At 38.3% G+C, this 16,369-nt stretch overlaps 1 protein-coding gene across 1 annotated transcript in view; it reads left to right on the top strand.

Moving 5' to 3' along the window:
- The window catches only part of SEMA3C (semaphorin 3C), a 116,341-nt gene extending 104,148 nt beyond the window's left edge, over positions 1–12,193 (top strand). Inside the window, exons 14-18 of the mRNA XM_083859286.1 lie at positions 919–960; positions 2,216–2,373; positions 5,664–5,731; positions 8,611–8,741; positions 10,612–12,193. Of these exons, the coding sequence (XP_083715412.1) occupies positions 919–960; positions 2,216–2,373; positions 5,664–5,731; positions 8,611–8,741; positions 10,612–11,025 (813 nt within the window). The 3' untranslated portion in view covers positions 11,026–12,193. The remainder of the gene's footprint in view (positions 1–918; positions 961–2,215; positions 2,374–5,663; positions 5,732–8,610; positions 8,742–10,611) is intronic.
- The last annotated feature ends 4,176 nt before the right edge of the window (positions 12,194–16,369 follow it).

Genomic DNA, 16,369 nt, shown 5'->3' with positions numbered 1-16,369 from the left:
AGGAAAGGAGAATGTGGCATCAGATCCAATGTTGCATTTGACCTGCAGTTTCCAAACAGTTCACGAAGCAGCTCTAAACTGCTCCAAACTTTGGCCAATTCATGTGATTCACAGCCAGATTTTCTAGTCCTGACCTCCCTGCTGTGTTGTGGTCTACTGCAATTAATCCTGGCCCACTGTTATGGCTTTCCTTTGTGAACTGAGCAACTGCTGAACCTTAAAAAAATGCTGAACATTTTTATTACCATCGATTTTATCACTTGTTTGGATGAACATAATGACTTAAGGCAAGGAAAATAACAATTCCTTTTCCAGCTCTTTAATATTTGATTTGGACACAGATATTAATAGACTGCTATGATGACACACAGTAGTATACAGTACTGTCTCTGGGAAAGAAACATTCAGGAACATTCATGCTATTTTAAAAAAATCTAGTCATTGATAATCTGAATTTATATGTTGCATGGTAACCAAACTGTATGCACTATAGATAATTTGTAGGAAAAGGATTTGTATTCTTATCTGGATCATGTGGTAAATACTCTTGAGCTATTTTATTATTTTTCCTTATCATCATCATCATTAAAGAAAAAAACATTGTTTCTTATTACAAAGAAGTAATGGCTCCTATATTTCTGAGATAGCACAAATGCAGGTTATTTATAAGTGTACAAAAACCTTTCAGATGCATGTAATAATATTGTGGTTGAGTTGAACAATATATTTTGTGGGACATTAATTGTTTATATGTCATTTGTTTATTGCTGAAAATAGCAGTACTTAGTAGAAGTGAGTGGTCCCTTTCCAGGATTTAAAAATGTATAGTTTTCTTAGATATGACTTAGGTTTTAGTGACTTTTAAATATTAATTTTGGGACAGAATTCTTGACAGTGGTTTGTAACTCTATCTTTCAGAGTAATTCTCCTATAACAACAATGAAGATTTCGTCTAAAAAGGTAAGGCAAAGTGCAATGCCTGCTTAGTGCTTATTAACTGAGAAGCAAATTGACTTAAATGTTAGACTTCTTATGGAGCACAATAAATATAGGCAATTTTTCCATAATGAGTAGAGAAAACTTGAGTGAAGTTTGCAGGAGCTGTTTATATGCCCTTCAGCCACTAAGATAAAACAATTTCTATTCATTATGTATCATTTTGAATTCACTGAAAGTGTTGGGTTTTTTGTTTCGATTTGCAATTAAGGAATCAAAAAAAGATTAAGGAGGAAATTCAGCCTCCCAGTTTTTTTCTCTAAGGTCCCAAATAGAAATTTTTGCTTGGGAGCCTGTCTGATTCAGTGTAAAAAGGCAGCGTTGGGGCTGTTGGGTCCATGGTGCAATTGTGCATGTTTGTTTAGTAGTAATAAACAGCAGAGTAATGAAAACAGCAGAGAGTATTTCTGCTGAAATGCATAACACACAAGCTAAAAGTGTGTATTCTATGATTTTGCAAGCAAAATGTTGCTCAATATTTTAAGAAACTACTACTAAGTAAATATTACTCACTAACTCAAGTTCAGTATGCTTTTTCATTTTTATGACAAGAAGATCAAAGGAATTTCAAGAGGTTTTGTCCAATATTAATTTACATTTTTAGAATGATTAATTGTTTTTGAGTAAAAGAGTCATTTTGGCTGGGATTTTGGTAATGATCTACTCCCTTTGAACTTCTCTTGCAAAAGCTCTGATTTATTGTGAAAGTTCTCTTGGCTTATTTTTCCAGGTATATAAGGCTATCAGAATCTGGCTGTAAGCCTCAACATAATCTCTTGGTTCTACATCTTGGAAATGTACGCATTGGAGGATCCAACTAGGAACTCTGCATAATGTTTATTAAAGTGACTGTGTGCAGAGAAAATACTTAGTTCAAAGGCCTGGGCCAATAATCCTCATTGAATAAGAACGAAGTTCTCAAATCTGAGCAATATTAATTCAGCCTGTCTGCCCCAGAACAGAACAATGACACTCAATGTCTAAAGAACCATTAACATTCCCCAATGTTTCTAGGTGCTTTCCAGCAGGAAAGTGGAAATAATATAGACTTGTTCACCTGGGAGGTTTCTGTTGATCTTGACTTTATACGTATTTTTGGCTCCCCTCTTGGCCTTGAGTTAATCCCAAAATTAATTGAAAGGTTTTTTGGGTGTGTTAGCCAGGTCTCGGGTGAAACTCCTCCAACATCTGAAATAAATCTTCCCATTTCCTCCTGCAGCAACAGTTGTATGTGAGCTCAGATGAAGGGGTCACCCAGGTTTCCTTGCATCGCTGCCACATCTACGGGACAGCCTGTGCTGACTGCTGCCTGGCCCGAGACCCCTACTGCGCCTGGGATGGCAACTCCTGCTCCAGGTTTTATCCCACAGGAAAAAGGTGAGCAGAATCAAGCACTGTTTGCTTAAGGAAGATGGTTTTCATTCTGCTGTGCAGCCTGGAGTGCTGTAATGTGATGGAGAAGCAGGACATCATTCCTTTTGTGAGCATGTACAAACAATACCCTCGTAGGTGTTGTGCTTGGAGTTATTCATCACCTAGGACTGCATGCTGCAGGAGTCTATGGTAAAGAGCTTGGCTTTTCATATTTAAAGTAATGGATTGGGGAAAAAAGAAAAGGAAAAAATTATTCCTAATCATAAGTATTAATCTTTCTCTCTCACACACACAAAATCAGTGAGACATTTGTTCCCTTCATTTAAATTCAATTACTTACTATAGATGTAATTATGATAGCCCTAAATACAGCAAAAGATTTTTCAGGCTGTCTGAGGAATAAACTCATTTATATTTTTTTATTCCTCATTTGTTCTTAAGTGAGAAGAATTATTTTCAGGAAAATTTTAGGCAAATGTGATTTCCATGTAATGCCTGTGGATTTGGGTTTTTTGACATGTGATTTATTAAAGCAGACAGGGAAGGCAATTTCTGTTTAATTTACAACAGAACTAATAGTCCATCTCATAATCTTATGCAAAACAGGAGTCTCTTTCCTCCTCCTAGGGGAAGTATTTAATAGCAGAAGGCTGTAGTGAGCTCTTGTCTTAATAAGATTTCACTTCATATACAAACAAAGCTACAGAATACACAATGAAGTGTTAGTGCAGAGGAGACAAACCTCTCAGATGTGTGCTCTCTACCACTGCCTGGAAGGAGGTTGTAGCCAGGGGGAGTTGGACTCTTCTCCCAGGTGACAAGCAAAAGGACAAGAGGAAACAGCCTTAAGTTATGCCAGAAGAGGTTTATAGTGCATATTCTAGCATCATAGAATCATGGAATATGCTGAGTTGGAAAGGACCCATCAGGACCATTTAGTGCAGCTCCTGGCCCTGCACAAGACACTCCAGGAATCACACCTGGATGTGCCTGACAGCATTACCCAAACACTTTTTCAAGGCTTGTGCTGTGACCACTTCTCTGGGATGCCTGTTCCAATGCACAGACACCTTCTGGATTAAGAACTTTCCTTGATATCCAGCCTAAACCTGTGACTGCTCAGTGTCTGAACCTGAACTGCAGGTATAGAAGGCCACATACAGTCTCACTGGGTTTTATTCTGTTCCCTCATAGAGAGAGACAGTTGACAGAAACAAGCAAAGCTTGGATCTGCTGATAATAATGTCATGCCCTGGACAGTTGTTTTTGTTATTGCAAAGTTTTCTTGACTCATTTCTTACTTCAGATTACAAGGTAAAGCCCAAACTGGCCACGTAGCAATTAGTAACTACTTTCATTCAGAATATTCAGCCACCAGTCTGCAAACTCATTGTTTGCTTCCATGATACAAAGGTCAGAATATGGGGGAGGAAAGAAAAGAAAAATCCCCAAGTCTCAGAGCATCTAACTCCTACAGTAACACAGCTGCCAAAAGGTACAAGGAGCAGTCAGGTACACCCAGCCTGTGCAGTTTCCAGTTTGCCATCCCCATTATATACACCCACCCAGGGTTATTTCCACTGGGGCTTACTTTCATGCTGATATTTTGTTTGCAATTTGCTCTTTATGTCAAACCAAAATAAACATCTCAAACAGTATGGAAAAAGGTCTGGTTTTCATATGTGAAGGAAATGAGTTGTCTCTTTATCTAACAAGACAGATTATGAAGGAGAAAACATTGGTAATTAGAGCCAAATCCCATTGTCTAGACAGTAGTTTCTGCTGTGTGCATTTGCTTATTTGCTTCTCTTGACACTTCTATGAATTACTGTAGTCCCTTATGCAACATCAATTTACCCCAGAACACCTTATGGTATTATCTGTATTTTCTAACCATCACTTTTTTTTTTTTTTTTTTTTTTTTTTTTTTTTTTTTTTTAATAAATACCTAAGTACTAAGTTTACATTCTCAGAACTGCTTAATGCAAGCAAGGTGCAAGGAACAGCCAGTGTGGAGCAGCTCACAGTAGCACAAGAACTCTGACATTCACTCAAATTCTTCATTCCCTCCCTTGACTCATGTAAATAGCTCACAAGGGTTAAGACCCCACGGCTTAAAATGAAATGCTTTTGGTGGTAAACATAAAAACTATACTTGGAATTTCAGTAATTACTCATTTGGAACATCACCTTTCAAATATTTCCTTTTCAAACAATGCAGTGGAGGATCGGCTGACAGGGGATTATGAGCATTCTCATAGTGTTTGTGCACTACCTGGTATTGTGTGGCTGTAGGTGTGTCACCCTTCACTCAGTAGGACTGGAGCTCCAGGGGCTTTTGGTGGTTTCCTTAGTGCACAATTCAGACAGGTTTCAGCTGTTTAATATCCTAACAGTGTACGTTTGCAAAGATCTATTGCCAATATATTTTTTTCTTGAACTTGTTAAATATTGAACTACCTTGCACAGTATTTAGCAATGAAAATAATATATCCTAATAATAAAAAAACCCCTGTGTACCAGCCTTTCATACATTGAATTCTGTGAGCTTTGACCTTCTAGCTGAGGAGGACTGAAATGCCAATGTTCCCAGTCCCAGTAAGCTCCCCAGACAATTTGATACAGTATCATGATTTTATGTCTGTCATGTAGATTATATAATAAATCCCCTATTTAGAAGTATCCTGATACTTGGTGAGTTTTATTATATTTTGGAAATAGTCACATCCCTTCAAGCAGAAGACAGAATAGAATCTTAGCTCTCCACCATTCTGGATGAATACTTGAGTCACTCTTCTACAAAAGTGGCTACAGGCACCAAAAATAAAGTGCTTGCTAAAATTGAGGCAGGAGCATGCCCTTGATCATAATTTTGTGCTGATGTGTTAAAACGTGAGCAGTATGAATCTTATGCATCTCATTGTTAGCTGCTTGCCTTTTCTATGAAGAGTTCCAGCTGGGGGTTCTGGCTTTGAATGCCAGGTATTGGGAGTGAACAGAGGTTTCTTTAATGTTTCCCCTCTGATCCTTCCATCTCTATACCTCCACTGCACAACTGTTTTATCTACAAAAACTGCACCTGTTTTACAGGCTTCAACAGGTGCTTCACCTCAACAGTATCTTTACTCCAGCAAGCCTGCCAGGAGTAAAGCACACTCACTGTAGGTCATGAACTATCCTAACATTTGATCTAGTAAAAAGACCAAAAAACAGAACAAATCCACAAATGAAAAAGTGGTTATTTTCAGCGTAGCTGTCTTGGAATAACATTCTATTTTTACAAAATATTGCAGGAGGAGTCGTAGACAAGACGTGAGACATGGAAACCCTCTGACTCAGTGCCGAGGTTTCAACCTGAAAGGTACTGTACTTTAGAGATCCTCATGCTATATAAAGAACTTTCCTCATGCTATATAAAGGCTTTCCTTTGTGTGATTCATGATAACTGACATTATCAGTATGGTTTTACTGGTAAAGCATAATTATTTTCCAAGTCTGAGTTTTGTTTTGGTTTGGTTTTAGCATCTTCCCTTGCAATTATATGAAACTTGTACATACACAATAAAATAATGAGCTGTGAAATAGATAGTTCAGCATACTTGAATTGACAAGCTGACACTGTTGACTAGAAAAAGGTAAGGTTAGTTTGAGGGCTTCTCTACCCCTCTTTTCCTTCAGTCTTTATTAATGCCTTTTCATTCATTTAAGCTTTGGACCTCAGAATTTCTCTGAATATTTGATCCCATAGTGAGTTTTAGAGAGCACCTTTCACCAAACAGCAGGCTGGCCTGTCTTTTGATTTATGTTTATTCTCTTCTCCCTTTACATAGGAGAAAAAAAAAATCTATTCCAAATTTCTTTATGAAATCTCTTACTTCCAGCTGTGCAACTGTTTGGTCAGCCTGGCATGGTGAGGGTGGCCAGGGGAGCCAAGGCTTTGCCCTCCCAGGGAGCATTTTCTCTAGATTGATGAACAGTCAAATATGCCCAAAGTCAAAGTACTAAATGCAGCTCAATCCTCTTCAAACCCATGCATATCTGAGCTAGACAGTGGCAATGTATCCCATCAGACCAAGGGCACACAGAGAATTATGTTTCTTTCACTTCATTTATTTATGAGCCTGAATTTTGAAGTATGTTCTAATCTGTGCCACCTGGAGACCAAATAATAGATCTGATTGTAAAGGGTTTTATTGATGTTTTCCTAATCAAAGAACAATGCTTCAAGAGTTACATGTGAAAGGTTCTGTTAATAATAATTCTACTGGAATAGTCTCCGTTGGTTGTTGGAAGAATCTCCTGGATCAGAAAAGACCACAGCAGTCAGCTGGCTGTAGATCCCCCTGCTTAAATGAGCCTTTCCCCATGAGTCAGTATTAGCACATTTATATGCAGCTGTAGAGCTTGAACAGGTAATTCCAAGAGATGACCCCAGTGTTAGAGAATACACCTGAGCTCTGAAAGATCCATGTTGAAGCAACTTGAGCTGTCTTCCCCTGAAGGCATGTGCTGAGACCTCCCACCCATTGTCTGTCCCAAGGGTGGGTGTCTCCTCATTCCATGTGGAAAATGTGAGAATGTCAACTGTCTGCATTCTGGCCTGAGGGGAAAATAATTGTTTCAACCTTGACAGTCTAGTGAAACAGGTTTCTTGTTTTCCAGCCACTTTTGTAATGTGGCTGTATTTATAGCTTTATGTATTTTAGCATCTTTGTAAAGAAAGTTTCCGTTGCAGCAGTGGGATATAGGGATAGGTACATGGCAATTGTTTTCCTGGGGGAAAAGAAAAAATAAATTAAAAGAGCATTTTAGATCCTTGCAAAATATAATTACAGCCATTTATAGCAAAATGTCATGTTTGAGAATGACTATGTTTGGGGGAAAATATGATATCTACCTAAAGGACAAAAGAGCAGAGAGCAAAGCAAAGCCAAGGAATCTTCCAAGTTCATAGAGAACCATAATGCTGAATCGAAGTCTTTTAACACGGTAGACCCCTAAGCACATATAAACATTTTTGGCAAATTGTTATTTTTAAATAAATCATCAAGAACTGAGGAATCATGTATATTTTTTTTTCACATCTGTTTAATATTCTTATGTTTGTGTTAGCCCTTATAGCCATTACAGAAATGCATTTTGAATGCAAAGTATTTCCACATTATTCTCCTGAAAGTTAGAATTGGTTTTGGTACAACTTCTTGAATGTGCTGAAGGACTAGAACCAGGCAAAGTCTCCTTCCTTCAGTAGAATGGATTTCGATTTCACATATCAGTTGATGAAAGAAGCTGAAAAGAACAGGAGATAAAGTAGAGTCTAAGGAAAACCAGTCAGGACTGTGCAAGAACAGAGTCAGATTTTAGACATGCAGACCTCTAGGTATTCACAGTTCTCATATTAATTCATATCCATTGCTCCTTTCTCCAAAAAAGAAAAAAAAAAAAAAAAAGTATCACATATATGAGGCAAGCTTTTAAATCTGGAGGTGCTTTTATTTCAGGATAAATATTATGATTTGGGCCAAGCAATAAGCATGCAGAAGTTCCTGCTGGTGACTGCCAATTATTCATCTATCAAGGCTGCAAAGGGACACAAGTCTTAGTGACGACATATGCTAGCACTCTCCCAGGTGTTGCTGGAGTGCTGTAAATCTGTCTTTCTCTCTGTTGCTGGCCTGTCTACATATTCATCACATTTCGGGTTGAGAGCCAAGTCCCTTCCTCATGTTGGAAGAGAAGCAGAGGAGCAGGAGCCCAGCCTGCCCTCTCTCTCCTCCCTGGGATGCTGCACACAGCTGGAGTAGCTGGAGCCTTCTTTTGGGCATGATGCTTTATTTTGGTCATACAGCCATATTCCCCTGACTCATAAATGGTGAAGTGTGAAGAAATATATTAAATGCTTCATTCTCTTTTGGAGTAATAGAGAATGAGATAATTTCACAGGAAAAATATCCCTGAGCTCAGTTATTCCATCCAGCAAAGTTTACCAGCCTATAGGTGTCCTAATTTTTCAAAACAGACCATGTTACTCTGAATACATTGGTATTTGAAACTGAATGTGCTTCTTCACATTTCATTTAATGTCTTTGAAAATTTTTCCCAAAAACTATTAATTTTTGGCCAATATCAGAATCAGGCATACTTCATTTAATCTATATTGCAAAGTGTTAATATGTTTTCTTAATGAAATCACCATTCACAGTATCCTGACCTGTTTTCTTTTTCTTTCTTTCTTTATAGCATACAGAAACGCTGCAGAAATAGTTCAGTATGGAGTAAAAAACAACACCACCTTTCTGGAATGCACACCTAAATCTCCTCAGGCTTCTATTAAATGGCTGCTACAGAAAGACAATGACAGGAGGAAAGAGGTGAGTAATGTGAGCAGGAGCTCTGGGAGGATCCTCAGTCAGAATCACATTCCCTCCTCAAACAAAGGCAGGGACAGTTTATGTTTTTATCAGACAATCTATGAAGCTGGAGAATTTATGTGGATGCAGGACAGTGACCATCATTTACTCATATGAATAAGAGCAGACTCTGTACAGCTGGGACTTCATCCTCAGCCCCACTGATTCCTGTCAGATCAGAACAGCTACCAGAAAATTAAAGAATCTTTGCTTCACACCTTACTAATTGCAAACTGAAGGTTTGCAGCACTCAGGACTTATTATTGATCTAAGGAAGTAGGCACAAAGCAATGACTTGTATAAAGTTCAGGAAGAAGTCAGCATGCAGTAGCTCCTCTGTGCTATTGAAGAGATAAAAGGCAAAAGTGGGAGAAATGTGAAAGGTTTCTTCAGCAAGAAACTAGTCCAGGCTAAGAACATGTATTGACAAAAGCATTTCCTCACCCTGGTGCAATCACATTTTCCATTACTGCACTCTCTAAGGCTCTCGAGTTTCAGCACTGCAATATACAGTTTGATTGTTTATGGGGAATGTGCCTTCCTTAAGTAATATAAAAGGGGGAAAATCCATTTCAAATCCAAGGCACTTACTATGTGAATAAAAAGAAACATCTTTCAAAAGGAACTTTTGAGTAATGCGGTGTCTGTTGATAGGTTATAAATACTGTAAAGTATCATTCTCCTATCAGGCCATTTTACAAAAACAGAGGGGACTTAGAAATGTCTCACTGAGTTTTCTAACTATTCAAAGACTCAAGCCATGTCCTGGCAATAGGTGCAATTCTTTAACCCATTGCTTCAGCAGAACATCTCCCTTTCTTATGTACAGTAACTGTATTAGAATCAATGCAGTTTCAAGGTACAACAGGCTGAATAAAGCAATCAAAGTGTTAATTAGTTTTCAAGCTCCCAGATTTCTGGAAAACTTCCACAATGTCTACAAAAGTTTACAATAGCAGAATACCATAATAAGTAAATTAGTTCCCGAGAGAACCAAGTATAATGCAAAGTACAGTAGCAAAATAGAAAAACCATTCAGAAAAATACCAGCAGTGGTTTCCTTTCATAATGGATTGAACTAGCAATTTTCACTTCATATTGATACGCAAAGGGACGTCTGCACAGTCATTTATAATTGGATGATAACAAGCTCTGGTAACTTGCTTCTTTCAGATGATGTGACCATCTCCTGGGACAGTGCAGAGTCTCAAGCCAGAAAGGAAATAGGAGAGTGCCTGTGCTCCTGGTTAACATTGAGCCAAGTCTCACATGAGACCACTGTAGTGATAGTTTTTAAACAACAGAGTTTTAAACTGACTCTGCAGGCAGATAGAGTTCTTCAGCAGGAATCTGCTCAAAGTCTAAATATTTCATGAGAAGCCACCTTGAGTTTGGTGCCAAATTAGCCTCCCTGTTCCTGCACCTTTCCTCCACTGAGTCTCAGCAGCAATCTCTGGATGCTGAAAGAGACATTCTCAGGAGTGCAACAGGCCAAATGAAAATTCATTTCTTCAACTCTAATATTTGAACATTATGAAAACTTATATTTAGTGTGGTCTCCAGATTTTCATCTTTGTCTACATCCTGATCAAATTTATTCTAACATAAGAAATAAAATCATTTAAGTAATTTTCTTCATCAACACTTTCCTTCCCTGAGGTGAGCTCTCTCCTAAAGGTAGAAATATCGATGGTCTCTTGAAGATAATTATATAAAAATATAATGACTTTAAGAAAGTTATGTTTGAAATGAGGCTTCCCAGAATATCCAATACTGTGTTGTTGTTCCATAACCTTCCCTGAAAGGTTCCTTCTGCCTTTTTTCTCTCTAGGTCAAGCTGAATGAGAGGATCATAGCCACTGAGCATGGGCTCCTGATTCGCTCTGTGCAGGACAGCGACCGGGGCCTTTACCACTGCATTGCAACAGAGAACAGCTTCAAGCAGACCTTGGCAAAGATCAATTTCAAGGTGCTGGATTCGGAGATGGTGGCTGTCATGACTGACAAGTGGTCCCCTTGGACCTGGGCCAGCTCAGTGAGAGCACTGCAGTTCCACCCCAAGGACTTTGTGGGGGCTTTCAGCCACTCCGAGATGCAGATGATCAACCAGTACTGCAAGGACAGCAGGCAGGCAGGTCAGCAGAAGGAAGAATCCCAGAAGATGAGAGGGGACTACAGCAAACTAAAGGCCCTTATCAATAGCAGGAAAAGCAGAAATAGAAGGAATCAATTACCTGGATCTTAATTTTATTTTATAGTAATAGATATTTCTGTCCTCAGTGTAGGGGGCTTATATTTGTCTATTGAGAAACAAATTTGTGCAAATCTGATAAAAAATTAAATGAAAATCCAGCAAGCCTCATAAAAGATTTGTCTCCCAATTAAATGCAGTGTAACCTAACTAAGGAAAATAACTCAGAGCATTTTCTTTCCTATGTGCCTAGTGATTATAGGCTGGGCTCTGTCCTAGAAGCAGCACTGGGTATTCCTCTTAAACCAGATTCACCTTTAACATCTCAGTATTTAATTACAGCTGAATAGAAATTTTTACAGAATCAGTGCATTGTCTTGCAACTCTGGAACTGTACCAACTAGACTGGTGGTGAAAGAATCTGGGTTAAGATGCGTACTTAGAGTAGGATGGTACTAAGATTTCCTTGCACTGCGTTTAAGAGCATGAGTGTCTTCTTGTTTACTGCTCAGTATTGGGTTTACAGCTTTCACTCATCGATCAAATCATGTGAATGCATGCAGATAGGAAGCAAGTGTAGTAGAAACGTTTCACTTGCTCAGAGGTCAAATGAAGGAACAAACAGAAGAAAAACAAAGAATTTATGCTTTATCAGAGTGAGCACTGATTATTGTGCATAGTATGAGTTGTAATAAATTAATGAGTTCTGGAATGTAACTTAAAATATCTCTGCTCATATTGATTTTTATTGAAATAGGGTGTCCTATAACACTACATAGCTTTATAAGCAGCACAAAGGTAACATGAGAATGTTCATTATACATACAATGTTGAAAAACACCTAAGTGACTTAGGTATTTTAGCTACTTTTCAAAGGATTACACTCCAATTTCTTTTCAAAGGACAGAATGTAGATATACTGTGTAGTGTTTGTTCAGAAATGAAAAATATAGATTATCTTTATTCTGTTCCATGATTAAATTGGAGCATGTCTGCAATGTGGAAATAAGTCATAAGTGTCTTTGAAATTTTTAAAACATTATTTTTTCAACTGTTTTCTCAAAGTTGCAAATATTTTAACTAGAATTTTCTGATTAAACCATTCCCATTTTCCAGTCTTTGTACCCTTTTTCTTTCCCATATTATTTTCCCAGTTTGCTCCTATTTTCAGTTCTCTGCTGAAAAGCAGATCAGGAGAAGAAAAGGAAAAAAAAAAAAAGAATGAGGGGAAAAAAATACTGAAAAATGGGTTTGGATCAAAAACCAAAAAGGATGCCTTGAGAAGGTATGTTCAAACAGAAATCTTTTGTTTAAGAAGCAGCTGCCACGTCTAATGAAGCAAGTTTTTTGGAAAATTGGGTGAGTGTGCACCAAGCCATCCTAGGAAAAGCAATCACTTTTTTTTTTTTATTTTTTGAGCAAAACAAATGCCAAAAAGAGGGACAGATCATCAATCCTTTTACTATGTAAGAGTGTTCTGGAAGCCACTGAGTCTGTTCAAAATAGTAACAGGGATTAAAAATGTAAGAGTACCTTAAAAAATCACAATTATTTACGACATTATACAAAAATATAAACTGATGTTCAGCTCAAAACTGAGCTATGTTTAGTTAAAATTCTGTTTTTAATAGAATACTCTGGGAGTAACTACAGGGCATGAGGAAACACTTTTGAGTTTGTGCCTGTCTGAATTCAGTCTAATGCAGTGGAGGTAACACTGATATTTACCTGCCTTTAGTTGGATTGTTGCTTTATCAGCACTCATGAAGGATAGCTGGGAAATGAGCCCTGATCACACCCTTTAAACAGTTTCTAAGTCCCTTTGATGCTGGTGGGAGCTCTTTGAATTTAATTTGTGTGCTTACTGCTTTTGTGGCAGAGCCAGCCTACTTATATATTGCCATCTGCTTAAGTGCTCTCCTTACTCAAGGCCTAAATGTGTATTTCAGCAATATTTAGCCATCGATAACTAAAGTCCTTCTTATGGAAACCATACAGAAATTTTCTCTGACCTCCATGAGATTGAATTTGGCCCCAAGAACTGGCAAAGCAGATTCTGGAAGAATCTAGCTTTTTTCTCTTTTTTTTTTCCTTTTTTCCTTTTTTCCTTTTTTTTTTTTTTTTTTTTTTTTTCCTCTGAATATGCCTGACTTCAGACTGACTTCTGAAGTGTGTAAGTGACAAACCAAAAATCGAGTGCCAAGAAATAGAACTACCTCCTGGAATGACACTAGTGCATGCTCTCTCTATGCTGCCATGCTCTTCCCATCTCCCCAGCAGACTCACTGCAGAATTAGTGTGATACTAATGTCTATTGTGAGGATCATAATTGCTTCCAGCTGGAATACAGCGATTAACAGGTATTTCAGGGTACAAATCGCCCTTTAAGTGGTTGGGTACAGTGATATTTTAATAGGCCCCCATTAGGCCTCAGAAATTACAGTTACACTGTTTTCTAATAGAATATTGGCAATAAGGGATTCCATTAAAACAATCAGCACAGCTCAGAGTTTCGTATGATTATAAAATAATATTTTAAAGCTGCTTCATGTACCATTATTATGGTATGACTGTTTAAGGGATTATACTTAAACTAACATTTTTCCTGCTGCATGAGAACTCCAGTATATAAATATAATAAGCTTCTGTCAGTGCATAACTGGTCCAAGCTTCCATGCTTTAGGAGCCTTCCTGCATGTATAGAGAAGTCAGGAGCCAGATGCTCAGCTGGTATAAACTAATGTAACTTCCTTGCTGTCCTTATAGCTACTGGGGTTGATACCAGCTGAGTGTTTGGCCTTAAATGTACAGAACAGACAAACTGCGATTTTTGTTTAAAGTAGCCCCTCTACTGTAGGTAACACCAAAACTTAAGACTGTAATATTATTTGTGCTATTTAATACTTCCTATTTTGAGGATTTCTAAATAATGTATATAATATTATTCCTTAAAAAAATGCAAAAGCAAAATGACTTCTAGGCATAACTTCATCAAATGTAAAGATATGTTCTCTGCCAAGAACTTCACTGTGTATTGGTATTTTTTTTTTTGCCTTTTTATTTTGTGTAGTTTGTAAAGTTTGCTGAAATCTTGACCTAACAATGTGTTCTTTGCAATTATTGTTACTGTAGATATGCGTGTTTTATTAAGAGAATCCTGGTTTTAAAAGTGTAGGTATGTGTATAAGTTCCTAGCATGATGAAACTGTCATGACAGTGAATATGCATCATATAGTGTGTAAGAAAGAACAAAATGTAGTTTAACATAGTGCTATTTAATTGAATATCTAAAATGCCCAACAAAATAAAGTGTGTTGCAACATCTTAAAAATTTGTTGGTTTCTCCCTTAGGGATTTGCATTAAAAATAGGAACATTTTTCTTCTTTTAAGAAAAGAACCTGAAAAGCAGTTCCCAAGATTTTATAAATAAGTTCAAGAAAATATTTGGAGCATCAGGTATTGTAGCTAGTCAGTTCTGAGCTCTGCTCTAGACTGGAGCCCCAGTCACAGAGATAACAAGGAATTCATGAGGAGTCAGAGATTAATTCTTTCACAGATTATCCCATATAAGCACCTTGCATAAAAGCAGGTTACTTTTCTTTAATTCGTTGTTAAAAAAGAGAAGAAAAATAAAATTGTTTTCTCCTAGGAGTATGAAGTAAATCAGAAATGTCTGATTAAAAAAAGGGGAGTGAAGTGTAAATGCTTTTTTTTCTTTTATTACACCGAGGAAAAAAAAACAGCAAAGTACACAAAGGAAAAAAATAATAAAGCAAGCACATTCTGTGAAATCCTGATTCTTTCAGCTGGAACTCCTGGCATTCCCCAGGTATCTCTGCAGGGAGGACAGGCTGCTGGGGCTGCACCGCAGGGAGTCACAGCTCTCTCCCAGTTTCCTGGCTTGTACTTGGAGTGAAATAACCTGCCTGACACCTACAGTAGGATCCTTTTTCCTGCAGTTATCATCCGAGCCATGTTATTGCTGCTCTTCTTACTGGCTATTTTTCCAGATGGATTTTGACAAGAAAGCATAGGTCCTCTTCAGTTCTTTGGGATAATAATTGAAAATTAAATGTCACAAATACTGACCTTCACAACAAGGTTCTGGATCATTAAACCTTGGTTTTGGTTTCCCAGATAGATAGGTTGCTGCAAGGCTTTATGAGGTGTGAGTGGATAAGATGACCTCACTGCAGGATTTCCGTGCTGGCTGGTTCCTGGATGTGCTGATATTGGATAGTTACCTGCTCAGCACTCAGGCCAGACTGGGTCAGAAGCTGGGTTTTCAAGCACTCCCATGTGCTGTAGGAAATGTTTGGCTAAGGCTCCAAAACAGATGGACATTTACAGAGTTTTACATTCTGAGAAACCTTTCCAAGATCTGATCCTCTGTCCATCCTGTTCAATTGTCTTTGCTGCTCTCCTACCCTGACTCTTTTTTGCCCTCTCCTGCAGGGTTCAGCACTTAAGGTTTTGATTCCTTGGCTCTGAGCAGTGGCAAAACAAGATACGGGACTTCTCTGGACATCAGATGTGGGAACTCTTGGGGTTCTGACACTTCTCCTTTGGCTTTCAAATGTCTGTTTGATCACTTTTTTCCCTCCACTGGGAGCTACCACTTTTTCTTCTGGTGGCAAGACCTTCCAAAGTGTTCCCTTTGAGTAAATACAGGATGCAGAACTCAGGCACTTCCTCAGGGGACTGAGCAGTGTCAAGCACAGCCTCCTCCAGGCAGCCACAGGAGCCCAGAGGCAGCCAGTGTTGCCTGCACAGGGGAGGCTGCCAATACTGGTGTGGCTCCCAATGCTACCAGATTATTGTTGCCTCTGGAATTAATTGTTGTCCCCAGAATGAAGTCAGAAGATATGAATCTGATGTGCAGGCCATAAAAAAACAGGTTGTGGCATTGTGGCTTTTGCTTAAAGCAATGGACTAGGTCTCAGGAAACCAATGCTGCTTTATCTTTTGCACTGCAAGTGTCTTGCTGAGTCCTCCTCTTGCACCCCAAGTGGCTTCATGTGCTGTGAGTCCACGTAGAACTACACACAGATACTTACCAAATTCAGGTCCCAGGTATACATGCATACATAGAGCTACCTGCATACAAAGGAGCTTTTCTTCCCATGCAGTACTCATCTTTCTTTAACATCAATGGGTGTCGTCTTCTGTTTCCACATGGGCAGAATCAAGTCCTCAGAGTCCCAAGACATCAACAGCTTGTAGGTATTGCCATTACCATCTCTGAGAGCATTTTAAAGACAAGTAATTATTCCACAATATTCAATTATTCAACTCTTCTATTTACCCTCCTTTCCAACTTACCTTGTTTTGTACCATCTCAAGAAGAATTTCCTTTTAGCATCAGGAGACTAGCACAGTGTAAGTAATAAAAAAGGT

This window comes from Zosterops lateralis (assembly GCF_965231275.1).
Source record: "Zosterops lateralis genome assembly, chromosome: 4".
NCBI lineage: Eukaryota > Metazoa > Chordata > Aves > Passeriformes > Zosteropidae > Zosterops > Zosterops lateralis.
Note: the sequence above shows the minus strand (reverse complement) of the source record. Positions and strands in the feature narration are given on the sequence as shown.